The 20,659-nt window shown below is 42.4% G+C and overlaps 1 protein-coding gene across 1 annotated transcript in view; it reads right to left on the bottom strand.

Annotated features, from left to right (window-relative positions):
• The window catches only part of SDC2 (syndecan 2), a 111,476-nt gene extending 91,645 nt beyond the window's left edge, over positions 1-19,831 (bottom strand). The window contains exon 1 of the mRNA XM_012810304.2: positions 19,156-19,831. Coding sequence (XP_012665758.1) covers positions 19,156-19,215 — 60 coding nt within the window. The 5' untranslated portion in view covers positions 19,216-19,831. The remainder of the gene's footprint in view (positions 1-19,155) is intronic.
• Positions 19,832-20,659: the final 828 nt, after the last annotated feature.

Genomic DNA, 20,659 nt, shown 5'->3' on the forward strand with positions numbered 1-20,659 from the left:
TACCACTTTATACCCAACATTATGACTAATACAATCAAAAGAACAAACAGTAACAAATACTGTAGTGATGAGGGTGTAGAAAAACTGGAACCCTTGTGCGTTGCTGCTGGAAATTTAAAATGGCACAGATACCTTGGAAAACAAAGCAGTAGTTTCTCAAAATGTTAAACAGAGTTAACATATGACCCAGAAATTTCACTCTGACGTATATGCGTATACTCAATAAAATGAAAATATGTGAACATACAACTCCCCAACACTTACACACGAATGCTAAGGAACCATTTTTCATAGAAGACAAAAAGTTGAAATAACCCAAATTTCCATCAACAAAGGGGGTAGAAGGGGATATATAGCCATACAGTGAAATATTATTCAGTCATGAATAGAAATGAAGTACTGATACTACAACATGGATGAACCCCCAAAACAGGCTAAGTGAAATAAAAGTCAATCACAAAAGACTATATATTGTATGATTCCACTTACACAAAACGTCTAGAGGAAGCAAATATGTAGAGACAGAGGGTAGGTAAGTGGTTGCCCAGGACTTGGGGCGTGGGGATGGGAAGTGAGTGCTAATGGGTACAGGCTTTTGGGGGAGGGATGATAAAAATATTCTAAAATTAGATTGTGAATACACTAAAAAGCCACTGACATTTCTATGGTGCATTATGTCTCAAAGCTATTAAATATTATATACATGTAAATACATCAACTAGAAGTAGCATGAAATATTATTTGACAGTTACCCTACTGCATGGCTACATAAACCACTTTGCTTCTTAAAGGAATAAATAATTTCCAGATAATTCTAGGTATATTTTGATCCTCAGCTCAGTGTGAAGTTTACATTTTATAGAGGACCTTAAACCTGAAACTAAAAACCCTAAAAAGGCTAGCAGAGAGTCAGGCTCCACAGAAAGTCACTCCAAGCTTTCTAGTTTCTCACCCTCAAGCAGTGATTCTGTAACTTCAGTATGTTTAGGTTGTTACTGCAAAGCAAGATCTACTGTGGCATCCAAGAATGCACACTGTTAACAAACCAGCCGACCCCAAGATGATTCTAGTAAGGCCGTGTGAGACAGCTCTGGGGGCCAGGAGACCCATCAGCCAACTTGGCAGGGCTCCTCTGGCCCAGGGCTGGGTTCAGCAGTCAGTCCCGGGGCTATGGAGCCCTAAGCTGGTACACTGTCATGATCACAGATGGTCAGCATTTTTCACCCGCCTCTAATAATTCTTGCCTCCATCTCAGGGGCATATTGAAAGATTTTTCAAATTTAAAAGTTTCTGGGTAGGTCATCCTGGATGAAATGGTAGCCTTTTCTTAAGGAGGATATTCATCAACTCCTGAGACCTCCAAAATACAAGACCTGTGGCCTCCTGATCTTTTTGGAGTACATTAACTTGCCCATTTTAAAGCGAACTATTAGATTCCGCGACACCAAGACGATATATCCAACGTACAGTATTCAGAACCTAAAATGCAGAAAACAATCTGCTGGGAATTGTCATCCACAGAACACAGCAGCTGGTCTTCACATCCCAGTTGTTTCCTGTCTCTAACAGGTGGACATCATTTTCCCCCTACAGTGAGAACATTGCCTCCTCCTCCTACTTCTATTTCCCATAGCCAAAGCAAGCTCCATCCTCCTGTCTGGGAGGAAGAAACCTGAGCCACAGCAGCTAGATGAAGCAGCATCCCTGAGAGAGGAAATGGTTAGTCATGAAAGATTACTGCATTCTAAACGACAACTGTAACCAACTTACTTGGCTGGCAAAGAAGCGAGAACCGAGCATAGTGTTAAAGGCTGGACTGGAATTCTAAAATCTTTATTCCCAAGCAGTAGGCAGAAAGTAGGAAAAAATAGCTATTTTCTTAAGAAAAGAAGAAACAGGCCAGGTGTGGTGGCTTACGCCGCTAATCACAACACTTTTGGCAGGTTGAGGCAGGAGGACTGATTGAGGCCAGGAGTTCGAGGTTACAGTTACAGTGAGCTATGAGTATACTGCTGCATCCCAGCTTGGGTAAGACCCTGTCTCTAAAAAAGAAATGGAAAATGGAGAAAGGAAAAAAAAAGTCATTACCATTACAGAAATATCAAATGCTAGACTGCAGACACCTGCTGGTTTTTAAATAAGGAAACTGAGGCAAAGAGGTGGAGTGATTTGTCAGAGGTCACAGCTCACTACCAGAAGAGAAAAGGCAGGCTGTAAGAACCCAGGTCTTCTGATAAACTCTCCGCTGTTCTTCTGCCTCACCCAGAACAAAGAAGGAAACATGGAGGGTGAGTGCTGTTAGGGCAAAAATAAAGAGGTGGGGAAAGGGTTTATAACCTTGAATCCTTCTGCCCATCATTGTTTCAACAGTGCTTTTCACACTGGTCACTTGAGCCTCAAAGGAACACTCGGCATGACGACCCCTGGGTCACGGGTGATCAAGGCACAGGATTGACTGTCCTGCCCAATCTAAGAAGGCTCACCTAGTTCATGTAGCAAAGTGTGGGTAAGTGAACGCTTAGGAAGCCAAGAGTGCCTCCCAACCCACTGACAGGCTGGGACAGTGGCTGCCTCCTCTCTGGACCCCTCTTTCTCCCCACAAGGCCACTCAGGTGTCTTGAGTTTGCCTCATTCTCCCAGGTACATACCTCTTTGGCTCGCACCAGGCAGTAAAGTTGGCTATTTCACCTGATTAAGTACCTGTCAGAGGCAACCGTTACACAGTCAATTTACACAGTCCCCTAAATTGACGAATAAAGGTTTTGCCATAGTTTAACAGGAAGTTGGTCCCAGAATGCCATACCCCTTCAACTAAGAGTAACAAAAGATACCTAGTTTCAGTCAAACTAAGTTATCAGAAACGGAAATAAAATATATTTTAAGTTGTTCAGCACTCAACTCTAAAATATTGTTAAGAAAGACAGAAAGCTCCCCAGTTAGGCGATAGTTTGAATCTCCTCTAAAGATCCCCCCCAAAATGGCCATCTGAGCGCATGCCTACCTCCTAGGATAGGTGCTCGGGACTGCTGGAGTGGCCTGTTCTTCTCTAATTGCCTTTTAGGGAGGTCTTCCCCTTATTCAATCAAAATCCATACCCTTGGAAATTTCCACGCCTCCCCAGCCACACCCTCCCCTCCTAACTGTCTAAAATACGAGGTCCAGGAAGACAAAGGGTCAGACACAAGTCTTAGTATCTTTCTGATGCCTGTCACATGATACTTCCAGAAGATGATTTTTACTGTTGTTTTTCAAATTGTCTATAAAGTGAACCCTTGTACACGTAGAATACTAAAAGAAAATAGTTTTATATTAAGTAAACTAAAAGGGCCTATTCATGAATACTAAACACATCTGTAAACAGTTTATAGAATGAAATTTGTTTGAATCTTCTGGGTTTTCTGTCTCTATTTATACCTCAAGGCACAAAACAACAAAAGCACCCAAGTAAAGACTCACAAGAGTAGTTAATGTTCAAAGAAGAGAAACAGCAAACGCCAGGAGGCGTATCACAAATGCTCTCTTAATATTTATTAAGCCAACAATAGTGTTTTGGGTAAATCTTATTACCGGAATACACAAAGTTCTGGGCAAATGAAATTTTAATTCATTTATATCAGATGTGCCTACAATCCACATTTTTATTAAAAGGACAATAAACATTCAGTTGAGAGGCTTAAAAACAGCATGTTATTTTAAATATTATCTTTCCATCATGTAAGACTTTCAAAACTTTTTTTAAACAGCATTAACTAATACACTTTAGGAATGGTCTGGCTGTATGAGTCTAATTCCATCACTGGCATCACTTCTTCTTAAGTGTATGGAATAGGTCTTTAGTCTCGGAAACCACCTCAAACCCTCTGTACAATTGAGTATGACGTCAAAAGCAAAATAAAGAAACCAAAATCTTGAAAAGGAGACCATGAACACATATTCAATTCATTTCTTTAGCATTCACCATTGTTTGATGCACTGCAGGCATCTATACAATCTTTAGCAGTTAAAGATTCAAAACATTTAATTTAGAACATTTTTAAAAAGCACTTACCAATCAAAGATAAACAAATTTATCTTCTCCTTTATACATATTTACCAACCATTAAAATAAAATCAGAAGATCAGGAGCACATTGCTACAGTCCGTGTTTATTAAACTCTACAAATAAATTTGTTCCTAAGTGCCTTTTACCTAATGTACAAATAATCTTCAAGTATTACTCAATCAAGCTGAAAGATAAGAAACCCCCCCCAATGTTCCCAAATCCTCATGTTCTCCACTTCCCTTTCTTGTGTAAGTCCAAAGCCAATTAACAAAAAAGTGACGTTAAGCTTTCTCTGTACTATACCTGCTAATTAATCTGTCACCAAATAATTCTCTTCGGGGGAACCAATCCATTCCTAATAATTGGTCCATGGATTCAGGTGAGGCTTCCTCAACCAACCGATAGTTCAATGATTTTTCAACAGTGTGCTGTGGTCCACTGGTATACTGTGAGAGGACCACAGTATGCCTCGAAAGTTTTTAAAGATCATTAATTATTTTCCAAAGAAGTTCAAAGCACAGTAAGTATGTTCTTTATTTACTTTTTTTTTTGATCAACATAATTTGAATGTACCATGAGATAAAAAAGGTTGAAAACCACTGCTATAGTTTCTAAGAACTAGGGAGCTATTCTGCAATTCTTTCTGGAATAGTTGAGAAAGAACAGCTCTTTTTACTGAAATTGCTGAGAGGACAGGCTGTTAACCTGGAGTTGCCAGATTCTACCTAGCTACCACCAGGGAAGAGGTCTCAACCTCTCAAGGTTGTCATCAATTATCTAAAATCTTTCCTTTTTAGTAATATAACCTCCCCAGATTTTAGCTGGGTGCATGCCATTCATGTACAGACATTTCCTAGCCTGCGTGGCACCTGGTGTCACCATGACTCTGTTCTGACCAGTGGGATGTAACTGAAAGTGACATGTCACACTGGGGGGTTATGGCCTTAAAGGGAACTGGTATGTCCGCCCACTGTCTCTTTCTCCTGCTTGGGAGACATTAAGGGTGGACTAGACACTGTAGACTAACAGGTGAGAGCTGCCTGTGAGCATGGCAGGGCTGTCCCCCACCCCCTAGTCCTGGCTTGAGACTGTTTCATCTAAGAAAACTCAAATCTATTTTAAGCCACTAGGTTTGGGGATCTCTTTTTAACAACTGAGCGGTGACATTCATTCAGTAAGGCCTGAAAATGAATCTAACAAAGGAGGGTTGAACTGAAAGTTATATAAGACCTGAGGCCTGATAAAAATCACAAAAGCCCTTTGAGGCAGCCAGACCTGAAGACAGATCTACTCTTGAACTTTGCCACTATCTGAGCCAAAAAGTTTCTTTTTATTGCTTAAGCCAATTTGAGTTGGGATTTTTGTTACTTATACCTAGAAATGTCTTAATTGCCATCACTTCATGGATGATGGCTTAAGAGGCTGTTGTTGTGCTAAATGGTCTTGGGTCCTTCTACTGTAGCAATTGCAGACACCCCTTTTCCCCAAAAAATTGCTTCCCAGCGTCACCACCAGGTAGCGATTGTTTACAAAACTTTCAAATTAAGGGCATTCTAGGGACTGACTTCTGTAAAGGAAATCGGTGTTCCGCAAACTTTAATGTGCTTACAAGTCACATCTTGGTACAATGCAAATTAAGGTCAGTAAGTCTTGGGTGGGGCTTGAGATTCTGGGTTTCTGATGAGCTGCCAGGTGATGGCCATGGTCTAGGACCAACAAGCAATGGCCTCCAAGCCTGACTTGCATGCGAGATTTACCAAGGCAGCTTAAAAAATAAAAATACTGACATCTGGGTCCCACAACCAGGGACCTGGATTTAATACTGCCCGCCTGTGCTGTCAGAGATGAGAAACAGGGCCTAGCGGTTCACAAACAGCATACAAAAGCATCCCCAGGAGGGCCTTCTGAAACTCCAGATTGCTGAACCCTACCCACAGAATTTTTGAATGGTAGGTCTGGATTGAGGCCCTAAATCTGCTTTTCTACGGAGCTTCTCGGTGATGCAGATAATGCTGAGCAGGAACTACTGACTTAAGGACTCCTTGTAATAGACCTCAACTTTCATCAGAAAGAAAAAAAAAACCACTAGGAATTGTATTATTTCAATACCCTTAAACATTTATCTACCAAGGGTAAACTCCTGATGGGAGGAGAGGGGAGGAGTTTCACATTTCTATTCCCATAAATTTTTAAGATTAGTCTATGTACATGTTTAATACTTTGTAAAGATACATTTAACTGTATCATCGCCAAAACTCTTTCTTTCCCTCTTCTGACTCTATCATAGGACAGACACAAGCTGGAGTCACAGTTTCTAAAGGGTCGGCATTTTAATGTTACCCTGCAAAGCAATTTTGAAAAGCTTTGGGAAATGTGGAATTCTTAAACAAGGCTTTGTTCCCAGAGTCAATTAAAGATAGCCTCTTTTATTCAAGAGATGAGAAATCAGGTGTTTTAGAGTTGAATGAAAGCAAACATGTTCCCAAATTAGATATCTGGACAAAGTAAACTATGAATAGATTAGACAATGGGCTGCTGCTTTTTCCTTTAAGCACGAACTAAAGACAACTGGGATGTCTTGTTTTCACAGGGCAGCTTACAGCACTCTCTGCCTACCTCTACCGGAAACAATATAGCCCCATATAATTAACGCCACTTGAACCAGATCCAAATTGTCAAACTTAAGTGCAGAGATGACAAGAGAGCCAGCTTAAGACACAGGTGTAATGATCAGTCAATTCAGGCAAGTCCTAGAATACATTTCCAAGCAGTAAAATATAATTTCTCTGTTCAAAGCATGAATTCAGGCAAATCTAATAAGCTGACCAAACATGCTTTTCTGCGACCAGACCAAGAGGACAAGTATCCTTTGTTCCACTAAAGAAAGTTTTCCTTCGGAAAGGGAAATCTTTCTGTTTTTAAGACACTCTCAGATAAACTTATAGAATATAGTCTTTTGTCTGAAGAGCTCTTAAATATATCACCATTCACCAAAATAATTAAGAAAACCGTATGACCCAGCAGAAAAGAGGTTGGAGAGTAGGCTAAAAACCAAAGAGGCCAGCGGGGAGCAAGCATTTCCCAACTCTGCACAGCTCGGAGTATGACAGGCAGCAGATGAGGCCCGTAAAGCCAACTCATTCCACAGACTTGGTCCCAGGTAGTGGAGAGCAAGCTTTAAGTAAATAAGATCTTATGTGCTAGACAGCCCTCTAAGCTGACGGAGGCCACAAAGTCATCTTAGAGCAGTGGTACCCAAACCTTCTGGACGTTAGACTCACCTGGGGAGCTCTTACAGCCAGCTGGCCCCCCAACCCCATAGATTCTAATGTAACACCCGAGGTGGGGCAAGCCCAAGGCAGGAATAGCTTTTCAAAGCTCCCCAGGTAAAGGTGACCTGCAGCAAGGCCTGGGAACCTCTGGTCTAGATCATGTCCTTCACCGCCCAGATGAGAAAGTTACAGGGAGAAGCTGAGATGTTTCCTCCTTTTACCAAAACACAGCAGCCACGAAAAGAAAAGAGAAAAGAACAGAAAAATTCAGACTCTCTTTTTCTGACTTTTCTGTCTGGTGGGTGGCACCAGCACGCTTCCTTCTGCCTCAGGTTCAAAATCACGAACGACTTTCTTCTTTTTTGATCAGCACATCTAATTAGCCGTCCATTCCAATCACCATCAACACTGAGGCCTGGTGTAGGCTATCTACAGGCACTTTTCTAAGTGTTTGCTTGATACCCATTAGCTAATTAACCCTCACAGTATCTCTAAGAGGTGGCTACTTTGATCTCCTTTCTAAAGCTGTGAAAATAGAAGCACAGAGAGGTTAAGTAACCTCCCTATGTCCTACAGCCTGAAACTGGGAGAGCTGGGATTGAGAAAGGTTCCTATTAATGCTGCCCCTTCATTCTCCTATTACCAGACTAAAGCTTAGAGAAAGAAGCCTTCAGAGCAACATGCTAAACATAGATAAGGAAATCAGCATTAGTAACCTGGAGTATTATGCCCAACCAATGCAAAGGAGGAGTCTGGCCCTTGATTATTTGGGATTGTACCCATTAGATTACATTAAACACTTTCACAGCTCTCTTGAAAGATGATAGTCCCATGGCAGGACTATTTAAAGCTAGAAAAACTGAGGATCTAACTTCTGCTGGGCTACATAAAATGCAGCCTTGGCAAGTAATACTGTCTAGCAGTTGTGAGACAATTATAGATAATGGAATGGAAAATGCCTATCATCGTTCTAGCTACAGGGAAGGAAAGCAGTATAGGAATTTCTAATATTATTACCTTTTGATAAAATTCTTTTCTTAAAAATACCCTACAGACTTCTTTTTCTTTTTCTTTTTTTTTTGGTCAGTACAAAATAATATTTATTATTTATTTTTTTATTTTTCTGAAAAGCTGACTCAACTATACCGTATTTGTTATGCTAAGATTTATAAAAGCAGTATTCAAGGGGAAACTTTTAGGAGAAAAGTTGAACCTACATTCAACACTGGCAAAAGAACTGGAAAGAACAGCACTTCTACCTGGGCCACAAGTGCTCCAGACTCTCCTCCTGGAACTCACTGACCTATTTCTAGTATAAAAATTCAAGGAATGCTCTTTTTCCTTCAATCCACAAAAGCAGCCTTTCTCCTCCCAGAAAATGCAGTATTAATTTGTGAGACTTTTGCTTCTAGTCCTGATTCTTATCTCCAGGAAGCTTTTATCTCCTCTGCTGCCTACAAGTCTCCACAATCTTCCTAAGATTTACAAATCAACTTTATTTCAGTCCCTGATCTCTCTGAGTCTTCCAAATCCCAGCACTCTGAGCTCCCATAATTAGCCAGAAAGTTCATCAACAAGTAAAAGAATTAACTGGAACACAGTTTTGCTGGAAACTGAGAAATGATCTAAACATTACCTTATTCATTTTGCACTAAACAAAGGAACCATACTGATGCTTGTGTGTAACTTATCATGTGTGCTCCATCTGGTATTTCATTTACCAAACATGTACAGAAATAAGTGTATGAGGTGCTAATCATTAATGTGGGGAATGAAGGTTCAAAAGAGCCAGCAAAGCAATGTTTTATGGTCCAGAAAAAATACTAATAAATCACATAACCTAAGCTCAACTTACAACTCTACCAGCAATTAGCTTCGTGATTCTAGACAAATGGCTTAACCTCTTTGGTGGTGTTTCCTTTTAAAAGTCAGTTCTAGCTCTAAAATCCATTATCAGGAAGCTTGAAAAAGCAGAATCCAACAGAATACAATGAGAACTGTTCCAAACACTTTTATACTTTTTTAATGACTCAGCTATCAAGAGTATCAAGACTATCAGTTGATATTAACTCAACACTTAAGATCTGGTTCTCACCTTTAAGAGCCCAAAACTTAAACAAAATATGGAGAATCAGACTAGAAATGTAAGGTTTCTTTCTCCTTTATACGTCCACAGATTAATCAGTGACTCAACAATCACTTGTGCTTTATACCTTTTGTATATTCAGAAGTCTTTCCTTGGGAAAAAGAGAAAAATGTGGAAATCAAGTGTTTTCAAGTCATCCATAGAATTCTGAAAGGTTCGGAAAGTTTCTTTGTTCTTCTAGGAAAGCAGGGACTTTCTTCCACAGGGGCTCTTCCTACCCTCTTGAGTTATAGTTTTCTGGAAAGTTTTGATTCAAAACTAAATACAAGCAAAAACTGATATGTACTTTATATATGATGCATATGTGAAATATGGACCCAACACATCTTCAATTACCTAAATAATAAAAAGGTAGGTGACAGTTGCTTGAAGGTAGGTACCATGCCATAATTTTTTTAACTTGAGAGAACAACAAAGAGCTTTGTCCTTCATAGACATAAAGTAATGTGTGTCAACTGATACATGACGAACCAAACATAAAGCTTAATTTGCTAACTAGTCAGGATAACCAAAAATCTAATCAAGTCAAATATAATCAAAACATACCACCACTCTAATCTAAATGAGTTCAGAAATGGGACGTGCATGAAGTAAAGATTTGAATGGATTAGTAAACTCGGTGTTTACAATTTAAGGTTCCCATGCTGACATTCTTCAAGCATTTTACAATATCATCCCAAGTTCTAACATAGGTTTTCCAGTCTTAACTCAATTTCCAACCTGTATGCAAGTTTTATTAGCTAAGTGTAATCCAGGAAATGTGAGTAATGGGGGAAAGAAAAAGTATAATTCAGCATCACACTCAACCTAGTTAAAAAATAAACTGGTCATAAAATGCATGTCCCCTGGCCCTTGGTGTTGAGGGTTAGAATGCAAGTGAGAATCACAAAATATAACCATACGTACACACGTGCACATAATGCATACATATAACGTATTCCAAAATCACAAAACTTAAAGCTAGGAGAGAAACAAACATGTTTAAAACACCTACTGTGGGTCAGGCTTTGTGTTATGAATAGAAGTTTCTAGTCATTACTGATGCTAATCTTTAAAGTACCAAAAAGTAAAATATTATAATACCCAGATTTGAAGAAATAATTTTGTAAGTGACAGGAAACTTTCCCAAAGTCACATGCCTTTTAAGTGGTAATACCAGAAACGGAACCCCCCTTTATCGAATGCTAAAACATTCAAGGCCATCTCTTGCATTATCTTAGAGGGAGCACAGAACTGAACCTTAGCAACACTAGAACTACAACTACATGTGAATTACAATCTATATATTTATGACCCATCCTTTACTGGGTTGTCACACACCTGTCACCCTTCCAACTAGAAACTGTTGCCTGACAACTCAGTAAACAGTGGCCCTTTGGTTCCTAAACATGTCAAGTGAATTGAGTCACCAGCACAGATGTACTAACTACTGAAGTAAAACTTCAGTTAACTAGAATTTAGGGACCTTTATGTTAACACTCTGATATACTTTTATCAGATGTTTACTTGCATCTTTTGAGACAGTTCATATTGTTTAATCTTCCTTAAACTGTTAAAAATTGTACTGTCCTTCTATATTGAAGCATCCCTTGGATAAACCCTGCTTGGGCTCATCATTATTCTCTTAATAAGCTACTGTACTCAATTTGATAATATTAAGTACTCTATAATTAACATTTTGACATCTATGATAAATGAAACTGGCCCATAGATTTAGTTTTTGTGCTCTTTTTGTCTGATTTTGACGAAACAAGACACCTCATTTTGAAAAATGCAAACTTCATAAAATGAAAAGAAACAGCTTTCCATCATTCTCCAAGCTCTAGAACAATTATCTCTTCCTTGAGATCAGCAGAACTTATTTATAAAACCATCTAGCTCAGGTATCATTTTTTTAACTGAAATTTTTATAGAAATAAACTGTAGATTCTAAGAAATGCGTTCTAAGAAATAATACAGAGAGATCTCTTGTGCCCTTCACCTAATTTCCCCCAATGGCAATATTTTATAATATTATAATAAATCTCACAATAGGGACACCGACATTGATACAATCCACCAATCTTTTTCTAATTTCCCCAGTTTTACTTGTGTTCATGTGTGTTTATATATTTAGTGCTATACAGGTCTATCACATGTGCAGGTGTATGTGCCTATTACTTTTACACACAGAGTACCAAAAATGTATACACACGTTAAGAGATATCATCTATGTATTAATTTTCAAGGTTGAATTGAAGGTACCATTACTGGTCAAGTGTACCTAGACGTGGCATGCACATCCATTTTACTTGCAATTCATATATTTTCAGGGAATCATCGATTTTACTTCCAACAAAAGCACTTAAATTGCATATACATTTTTTTTTGGCACTCCAGGGTCAGGTCTGACTTCCACAATTGTAAGAGATAACAGATTACCATATACAAGATAACCAATGTTATCAGTATATGCTGAGAATTACAATCTTAATAGAGTTTTTTTCTTTCTTAAATGTGTGTACGTTTTTCGGCAGACTATGTGTGTATTAACATTTTCGATATAACCAAAGTCTTTCTATAGTTTTATATCCAATTTTTGTCTATTTTAAAGCATTCCTAAGTTATAAATATCCTTCAAATACATTTTAATATCTATACAATATTTAATATGCGAATTAGAAGCTTTTATTTAACCATTATTCTATTATCGTACACTCAGGTCGTTTCCCTTTTTTTAACTACTCTAAGTTAGGCTTACCATGAGACTAAATTCTATTAACTGCACCTACTCCTTAACTATCACTACTGCTTATATTTAACACACCTAAATTATCATAAGAAAAGAAAAATAAACATCAAAATGCTTCAGAGGGCCAGGTACAGGTGGTTCCCATCTGTAATCCCAGCACCGTGGAAGGCTAAGTCAGGAGGATCACTCAAGGCCAACAGTTTGATACCAGCCTGGACAACATAGTGAAACCTCATCTCCACAAAAAACTTAAAAAAGGCTCAGTGCCTGCAGCTCAGCATCTGGGGTGCCAGCCACATACACCAGAGCTGGTGGATTCAAACCCAGCCCAGGCCTGCCACACAATGACAACTAAAACCAAAAAATAGCCTGGCGCTGTGGTGGGTGCCTGTAGTCTCAGCTACTTAGGAGGCTGAGGCAAGAGAATCACTTAAGCCCAAGAGTTTGAGGTTGCTGTGAGCTGTGATGCCACAGCACTCTACCAAGGGTGACAAAGTGAGACTCTGTCTCTCCCCTCACCAAAAAAAAACTTAAAAAAATTAGGTGGTCATGGTGGTGCATACCTATATTCCCAACTACTCAGAAGGCTGGGTGGGAGGATTGCTTGTATCTAGGAGTTTAAGGCTGCAGTGAGCTATAATCACACCACTGCACTCCACATGGACAACAGGATAAAATATTATCCGAAAAAAACAAAACCTTCATAAAGAGCACGTTTACTGCATTTTTGTGAAATTTTTCATAAAATAAATTCAATGGTATAGGAAAAAATATGAAAACATTAATCTCTAATAACACATCTCTATAGCTTGAAGTCCAAGACCATGGATTGGCTATCACATCTCTGGCTGCATGCTTGTGGGCCTCACTGTTGATGTGCAATTCAAATGGAATGTCTGAAAAGATTTAAAGGCTTCTCCCAGTCTCCCCAATTCTTTGACATACTCAAGAAATACATGGGATGCGCCTGTGGCTCAAAGGAGTAGGGCACTGGCCCCATATTTCGAGGTGGCAGATTCAAATCCAATCCCAGCCAAAAACTGTAAAAAAAAAAAATACATTCACAGTTCTATTTCAGCAATGTTCCTTCCTGTTCAGAGGCAGAGAGTCATCTCTCTAAGCCTTGTTGCTAAAGCTAATGCTGCCTTAGAAACAGACTCACCAAAATGCAATCAAGAGTTAAGACCTGAAGCTTAAATGATTAGAAGGAGAAATTTCATCCATTTCTGCCTTAAAAAATACAAATACCCTCTTTCTACACCCTCAGATCCCCCATATTCATTCACCACCCTGCCACCCAATTCTAGATGACCAGCAGCATGCCAACACATGACCCAGACCCCTCTCCTTCCAGGGTGCTGGAATCTGAACCCAGCTGCAGCAAGCGAGAGAAAGCATGATTCTACACACTGCAGGTGTGCAGGAACTTTACCTTCATGTCTTGTTTATTTCTCACACCCACCCTGCAATGTCGACAAGACTGAGTTCCAGAGGTGTCAAAACTGGCAAACCAGCCCAAGTTCACTGGAGCTAGTATATTCCATAAAACCTAGACCATATGTACTGCCCTTAGTGGTCTACATTGCAAAAATGAGCTGCTCCAAGGGGGCTGGCCCACCATGGACTGCCCCAACTCAAGGGGACTGCATCAACAGGTGCTCACCTAGCTCCAGGTCTGAGCTCAGCACTGCACAGAGGACAGGGGCAGAGAGACATGGTCCCTTCCCTTAGCATCAATCTTGATGCCAGAGAAAACGGACTTCTCTAGAATGTCAGAGGGCCAAGAGACCTTAAAGAACATCTTATACTGCTCCCTCATTTCATTGCCTAAAAACAAGAGGCCAAGAGAAGGAAGGCCACAGAAAGCCTACCTTCTGTGTCTCAAACACCATTCCTATGTCCTCAGTTTAATCTCACAACAGTCATGTTATAAAGGCATTCTTAGGTCCAATTTACACACATGCATATTTTTTAAAATGCCTCAGAGCTTTATTACCTTGCCCAAGTTCTGACACAGTAAGTAGCAAATTACCAGTATTTGAACCCACATTTGCTTACCTCTCAAGCCCAAGCCCTCTACACTGTCAGCCTAGCTACTGCCAAGACCCTAGCAGTAATACAGACTAGCCCAAAGTTAATGGGTAACACTATGATCTAGAGTAGTGATTCCCAAGTGTGGCTGATTCATCAGAATCAGCTTAGATGCTTTTTAAAAGTACAGATTCCCCCCCATTCAGGCTTTAGATTGTGCAGGTCTGCAATGAAGCCTGAAATTTGTATTTTTACATACTTCCAGTGATTCTGATCATCGGTCTGCCTATTTACAGAAGGATTAAAGAAAAAAGGGGCCTGGATCAGCTATGAAAAACTATTTGGAGCCTGGATTTAATCAACAGAATTTAAAAGAAGAAACAATGAAGCAGTGGCTATGTCCAGGAGTGTTCGTGACAGTGATACCAGTCAGCCAGGGCTGGGAGACAAGATAGTGACCAAGTGGACAACCACTAGGAAGGAGCACTAGTAAGGAGCAGATACATCTGGCAGAGCCATACAGACCCCACACCATACCAATGACACCCAGCGCCTCTTGGACCACGAGCAACAGGATCAAAGTGGCAGAGGAGAAACCAATAGCAGCCAAGTATATGGACCAGGAATGGCAACTAACAGGCTACTGACATGCAAGCACAAGCTGGCAAGTCCTCAAGAAAGAAAAAACTGTGGGGAAAGCTATCTTGATCACCAGAATGCAAGCCGAAGTCGGGCAGATGGGAGTGGGGAGAAGGAGCTTGACTCACTGCTTTATCTCAAGCACTTAGTAGCTGCTTAAAAAATATCTGTGGGACAAATACACAGGAGGGTTTTAGAGGCTGGACACGGAAGTCAGCAAAGATGAATGAGTCAAGGATTTCTTTGAGATTCAAATCCGAAGGACCGAAATGAAAACAACAGTACTGCCCCATGATAGATGATAGACTTAAGGATAAAATAAAACAGGACTGCCCAGTTGGCTTTAGAAGTCAGAGAACAGTAGTTTGTTTTCAGCAAAGGCTCTTCTTCATTATTTCTGGCTTTTCTCAAAGACTTTTATTTTGGCTTCTAAGTCAATGAAAGAATTAGATGATTCTGAGATACTGGACGGCACTGTTGACGGTGGCAGGAATGGCAGATCTTCTGACTTGGGACGAAGGAAAGAAAGGGCAATCCTTTTGATTTTTGGCAGTGAAGGAAGGACAATCTAGTAGAATCTAAATTCAGATGGCATTCCTCACAGGCCCTACTGGACCACTGCCAACAGACATGCCAACAGCACAGTGGCTTGACTGGACACCCTATAAACCTTAATGACAGAACTGTTCCAGCGCTGGATGGCTGAGTCAGCCTCAGGGGCCTCGCCAACCTAAGGAGACTCCAAACCACCTCTAATTGGCCAATCAGATCTCTGGGTACTTGAAAACTAGCCCTGCCTAGGGAAAAAGTAGCTCACCTCTTAAAATCCTTTCCAAACTAATGATTACCCAAGGTGCCATTTGAAAGATCATGTTATATAATCCCTAATAGGCTGCCCTTCAAATGGTGGATGCCATCAAATCTAGATAATGCCAGGTCTCAAAAGCAGGAGTTGAAAGGCATGTTCAAATTCCTTCTTGTACACTCACATTCGGTAAGCCTGATATTGTAAGATCTTTCCTTCTTAAATGATGTCTACCTACTGCGAATATCCAATTAAGAGAGAAAGAGCCCTGGTAATTTGTTTTATTACCAGAAATTATACACACACCCCCACACACATATTTTCAAAATATCTAATCACACACTGTGTGTGTGTGTGTGTGTGTATAATCAGAAGATAGGGTCTTGCTCTGTTGCCTTGGCTAGAGTGCAGTGGTGTTAACTCCTGGGCTCAAGTATCTTCCTGCCTCAGCATACCCAGTAGTTGGGACTCCAGACATGTACAACCATGCCCAGCTAATTTTTCTATTTTTTGATGAGATGGGCTCTCTCTATGTTGCTTAGGCTGGTCTTGAACTCTTGGCCTCAAGTAATCCTCTTGCCTCAGCCTCCCAAAGTGCTAGGATTATAGGCATATGCCACCAGGCCCAGCCTCTAACCTGTATTTTTTTTTTAAACTGCAAAAGGTCCTATGATTTCATTTTTACTCCCCTTCTACAGCAAACTTTCCAGGGCTGCCCTTCATAATATACCAAGAGATAATCCATTGGTTCAAATCACTTGACAGTTTTCTTTTAGTTTACAGACATCTAAGTATGTTTATAAAATTTCCCTAATTCAAAATGCTTCCTTTTCTTAAACATATTTCCAGTTCGAATCATGTGTTTACAACAGTCTGCAATATATTACTTCTCAAGATAAACAGTCATGTAAAAAGTGGAGAGGAAACCGGCAACACATCACTACTGCCACACTCAGTCTTTCCCCTGGCCCGGGGGTTCCCGCAGAGAAAGCCCTAACCTGCCAGTGGAAAGTATGAATGGATCACTAGGAACAGGCTTTCCCTGCTGTCTCCAGCATCCATAAAGAAAGGGCTGCCAGTTCCTTTTCACAGGCAGCTTTGAGCCTCAGTCCCTGAGAACCTCTTTTTTCCCCCAGAGCTAAGTATAAAACTCACGAATTTACTAACTACAGGCATTTTTGCTTTCTTCCTTTTAAAAAGGGCTTTAAACACAGATCACTGCTTCTAAATCCCAGGAAACAGTTGCCGTTTTCAAATTAAAATGCAAAGTACTGGAAATAATATTCAATAAAGGCTAAATTTTTAAAAATTAAGTCTTTCAAATTCATGTATATTTATGTTGCTATACATGAAACAAATAGAGACTGAAGAGCAGTTTAAATGGACGGTTGGCCATTGTGGGCCTTGAAACAGCTTCTATTCAGAAAGACTGACTCACTGCCTAACAAAGGCTCTCTCCCAGTCTCCAAGTTGACATTTTCAAAATATCTAATCACCCTTTTGAATGATATTCCAATTACCCAAAACAGTGTCTACCACAATGAAGAAATTCACTTGGAAGGCATCCAATTCTGGTTTGAAGTGAGAAATATTAGAACCCCAAAGATACACATTTCAGGGGTAAGATGTCACCAGGGAGAACAGGTAAAGTTCAGCCAAAAAACTTCCTTCAGAAGGACTGTCAGAATTATGCAAAAACCCAGGGGGATGAAAGATAGAATCTTTGTCCAGAATACCAAAACAGTAACATTTCCTAGCAAATCCTGAAACAAGAATCAGAAAAGAAAAAAATATAAAGTCCTCTTTAGCCCTGTACAATTTTTAGGCAAGCTTCTCTTGAAATGTACTAGATAAAGTTGTCCCTTTGCCCTGTTTTGCAACAAGATGAGCAATAATGTTTTTCTGAAATAAACACCGAATAGCTCCCTTTTTGTGTCCAACAAGCCAAAGTTCATAAAGGATTAAACCGTCATTTGTCAAAGAGAAATACTGATAAGGCTCAGAGGTCTATTTTACAGCCTGAGTGAGCAACCAGTACTCACCCAGTCTATACAGTTTCCAATTCTACCTGCTTTCCAACCGCAAGCAACGTATGGGGGGGGACCTGCTACCACACACAGAGACACCCACACTTAGTAAAAGTGACCATCGGCTGTCATTGCCAAAGAGGTTTCTCAATCCTAAATTTGCCTCAATTCAGAAAAAAAGGAAGAAGGGGTTCCCAAAACCATCTAAAATTGATATAAATTGTCTTGAAAGAAAACAGTTCAGTTAATCCGAAATGGACACATTTAGTGGCAAAGTGAGGGAACCTGGGGACCAGAAGGCGCAGAAACATCGCACTCCCTAACCCAGACCCCAGAGGGCACCAGGGTTGTCGGAGGAATCGGGGTGCTGGGGCTTCCACCTGGCGGGACAGAGCTCCCGACCACCAGGTAGGGGCAGCCGCGGCTGAGGAGGCCAGAAGGCAGTTCCCTTTAGAGGGCGCTCATTGAGCAACGTAGAGAAACAACCGAAGGCCCCAGAAATGCTACCCAAAGGAGAAATCAAGTTCTCACCGCCAGGGCGCAGGCGGGAAGCTGGGTCCCGCAGCCTGCCCCGCGACTCCTGCGGGCCTCGGAGCGTCCCGCCAGGGCCAGAGAGCGCGAGCGCGGCGGGAGGGAAGCCTGGGTCCTCGATCGGCTCCGCGGCACCAGGCCGAGCGTAGTGTCACATGCACCCCCGCCCAGCCCTGCCCGCCGCACTCCAGTGCAGTCGGTATTAAAATGTCCTCCTGCCCCCCGAGCAAGACTGGGAATCCAGCATTCCGCGCCCCAGCACTTCGGGCACATTCCACGCACCCCCGCGTCGCCCCGCGGGACCACAGCCTGCGTTTTCACGCAATGTCTGTTACCTCGCCCCAGCCTCAGGGAGCATCAAACAAAAGAACTTGAGCAAACTTTTCTCACCGGACACTCGCGAGTCTCTCAAATCTGGGCCCCATCTCCCCCACAATGTGTATTCTGTAGACTAAGAAAGCTGACGTGGAAAGATGGTGTGCGGAGCCAGGGTCCCCAAAGTTTCCAGGTCATTCCTGGGACTCTGAGAGCGCGCGGAGCGGAGCTGTCCTCTCGCGGGCCCTACACGGGCTCCCTCTCCGGCCACCCTTTTCCCTCTTTCCCTGCCAGACCACGCGGCAAGACCCCCACCTCCACCCCCCGAAGGTGAAAAAGTTGGGAGTGACTTCAGGGGCCTCAGCGGTTAGACAAAACTGTAATTCCCGTGTCCGCATCTCTGGGGACCGCCGAGCAATTCCAGCTAGCAGCGCTTTTCGAAGGAAGGGAAGGGGGAAGAGGATGGAGGACTGAGCGCGTTTGTCCCGGCAGATCCCCGGGGTTGAGTGCCGTGGGAAGGGGTCCCCCAGGTGGCGCTCCTTAGTCCCACGCGGGCACCACTCGTGGCTTCCAGCACCCTAAACGGCGCGCGCGTCCCCCCACCTGGCCCACTCACCGACTCCGCCGACACGCAGGCCACCAAGCCCAAGGTGAGCAAGATCCACGCGCGCCGCATATTCCCCAGGGATCGGCTGCTCCCAAACGCCGCTTGCCTGCAACCGGGGTGAAACGAAGCCTCCTTGCCTGGCGCTCGGCGCGGCTCGCGCAGAGGAATCCCGAGCGGGGTAAGCGACTGCAGCGACTGCGGCTCCGGCTGGAGGGCTCGGGTCGGGGCTCGGGGGCGCCGGCTTCCTCCTCCCGCCGCCCGCGGCTGCGCCCGGGGGACGCAGCGCCTTCTCACTTGTTGGTTTTTGCACTCCCAGCGCGGAGTTGGGGCTCCGGGGAGCCTGCTCTCTGGAGCTCTTCTTGCTCTGCTGTGGTTTTACTCCTCCGCGGACTCGTTCCCCGGGTTGCGGTTCAGTTCCTGATTTTAAGGGATAAATTCGGTGGCTCGAAAGGGAGCTGCAGCAGAAGTTTGGGGGCAGAGCGGCGGGGGCGCGCGATCCGCGCGGCTGGAGCTCCGGGAGTATCTGGAGAGAAGCGCGTCCGAGCGGGGCTAGTGGCTCGGCGGCAGCGCCCCTCCTCCTCCCGCCCCGCCGCCTCCCTCCCCGGGTCCTCCCCCTCCTCCTCCTCTTTTCCTCCGGCTCCCTGCCTCCTCCCACCCGAGCCTGCTACTCCGGGCTCCTCCGGGCGACTGGGGAAAGGAGGCGGCAATGTGACTCCCAGATAAACCCGGGAGAAATTCCTACAGGATTACACCCCGATTGGCAGCTCCGAGGACCAGTGGGCGCCGGAGGCTCCGCGCTGTGGCTGTTCTGGGTCTGCTTCTCCGCAAACCACTGCGCCTTCATTTTCCTGCCCCTGTTTTCCCCTTTCTTTCCCCTCTTTCTTCTCTCTTCCACCACGCTGTTTTCTTCCCTATTTTCTTTTGCTCTTTCTCTTTGTCTTGATGTTCACTTTTCTAGAGAAAGAAAGAGTGGTGAAGAAACGAGAGACACGTTTAGACCGGTAGAAAGAAACCGTTTTGTGAATTGAAGAAAAAATGTTTATAGATGCCTTTATGCAATGTGAAGTGTTCATAAATCGCCAGGTGATGAAAATTGCATTTTTTTTCAAAAGACAAGAAATGTAGTAAATGTGTGGCAAGAATATTTTTCCACGCTTCTGAATCCCTCCACCACACCCCCCAAATTAAAGGGAAGTGGAGGGAGGTTCCTATAAACCCAAACTACAGCAGTTTCAAAGCTCATAATTTCAGTTAGGGCTTAAATACCGTTTCTGCCCCACACATAGTTTATGCCCCAAAGGCATTTTGTAAGCTCCAATCCAGCATAGAGGTGTTAACGTTTGAAAGGTACAAATAGGGTACCTTGATGAGAAATTGGATAGGGACCCTGAATAATAATAGATTTAAGAGAACTTCAAAGAAAAGAAAGATAAAGAAATTTCTAGTTTGAAAAAAAATAATGAACATGTGTTTCCTGAATGGAAGTAACTGACCTGAAATATTTTGTTATGAA

This window comes from Otolemur garnettii, unplaced genomic scaffold (assembly GCF_000181295.1).
Source record: "Otolemur garnettii isolate 467f Iridium unplaced genomic scaffold, OtoGar3 scaffold00004, whole genome shotgun sequence".
Lineage (NCBI taxonomy): Eukaryota > Metazoa > Chordata > Mammalia > Primates > Galagidae > Otolemur > Otolemur garnettii.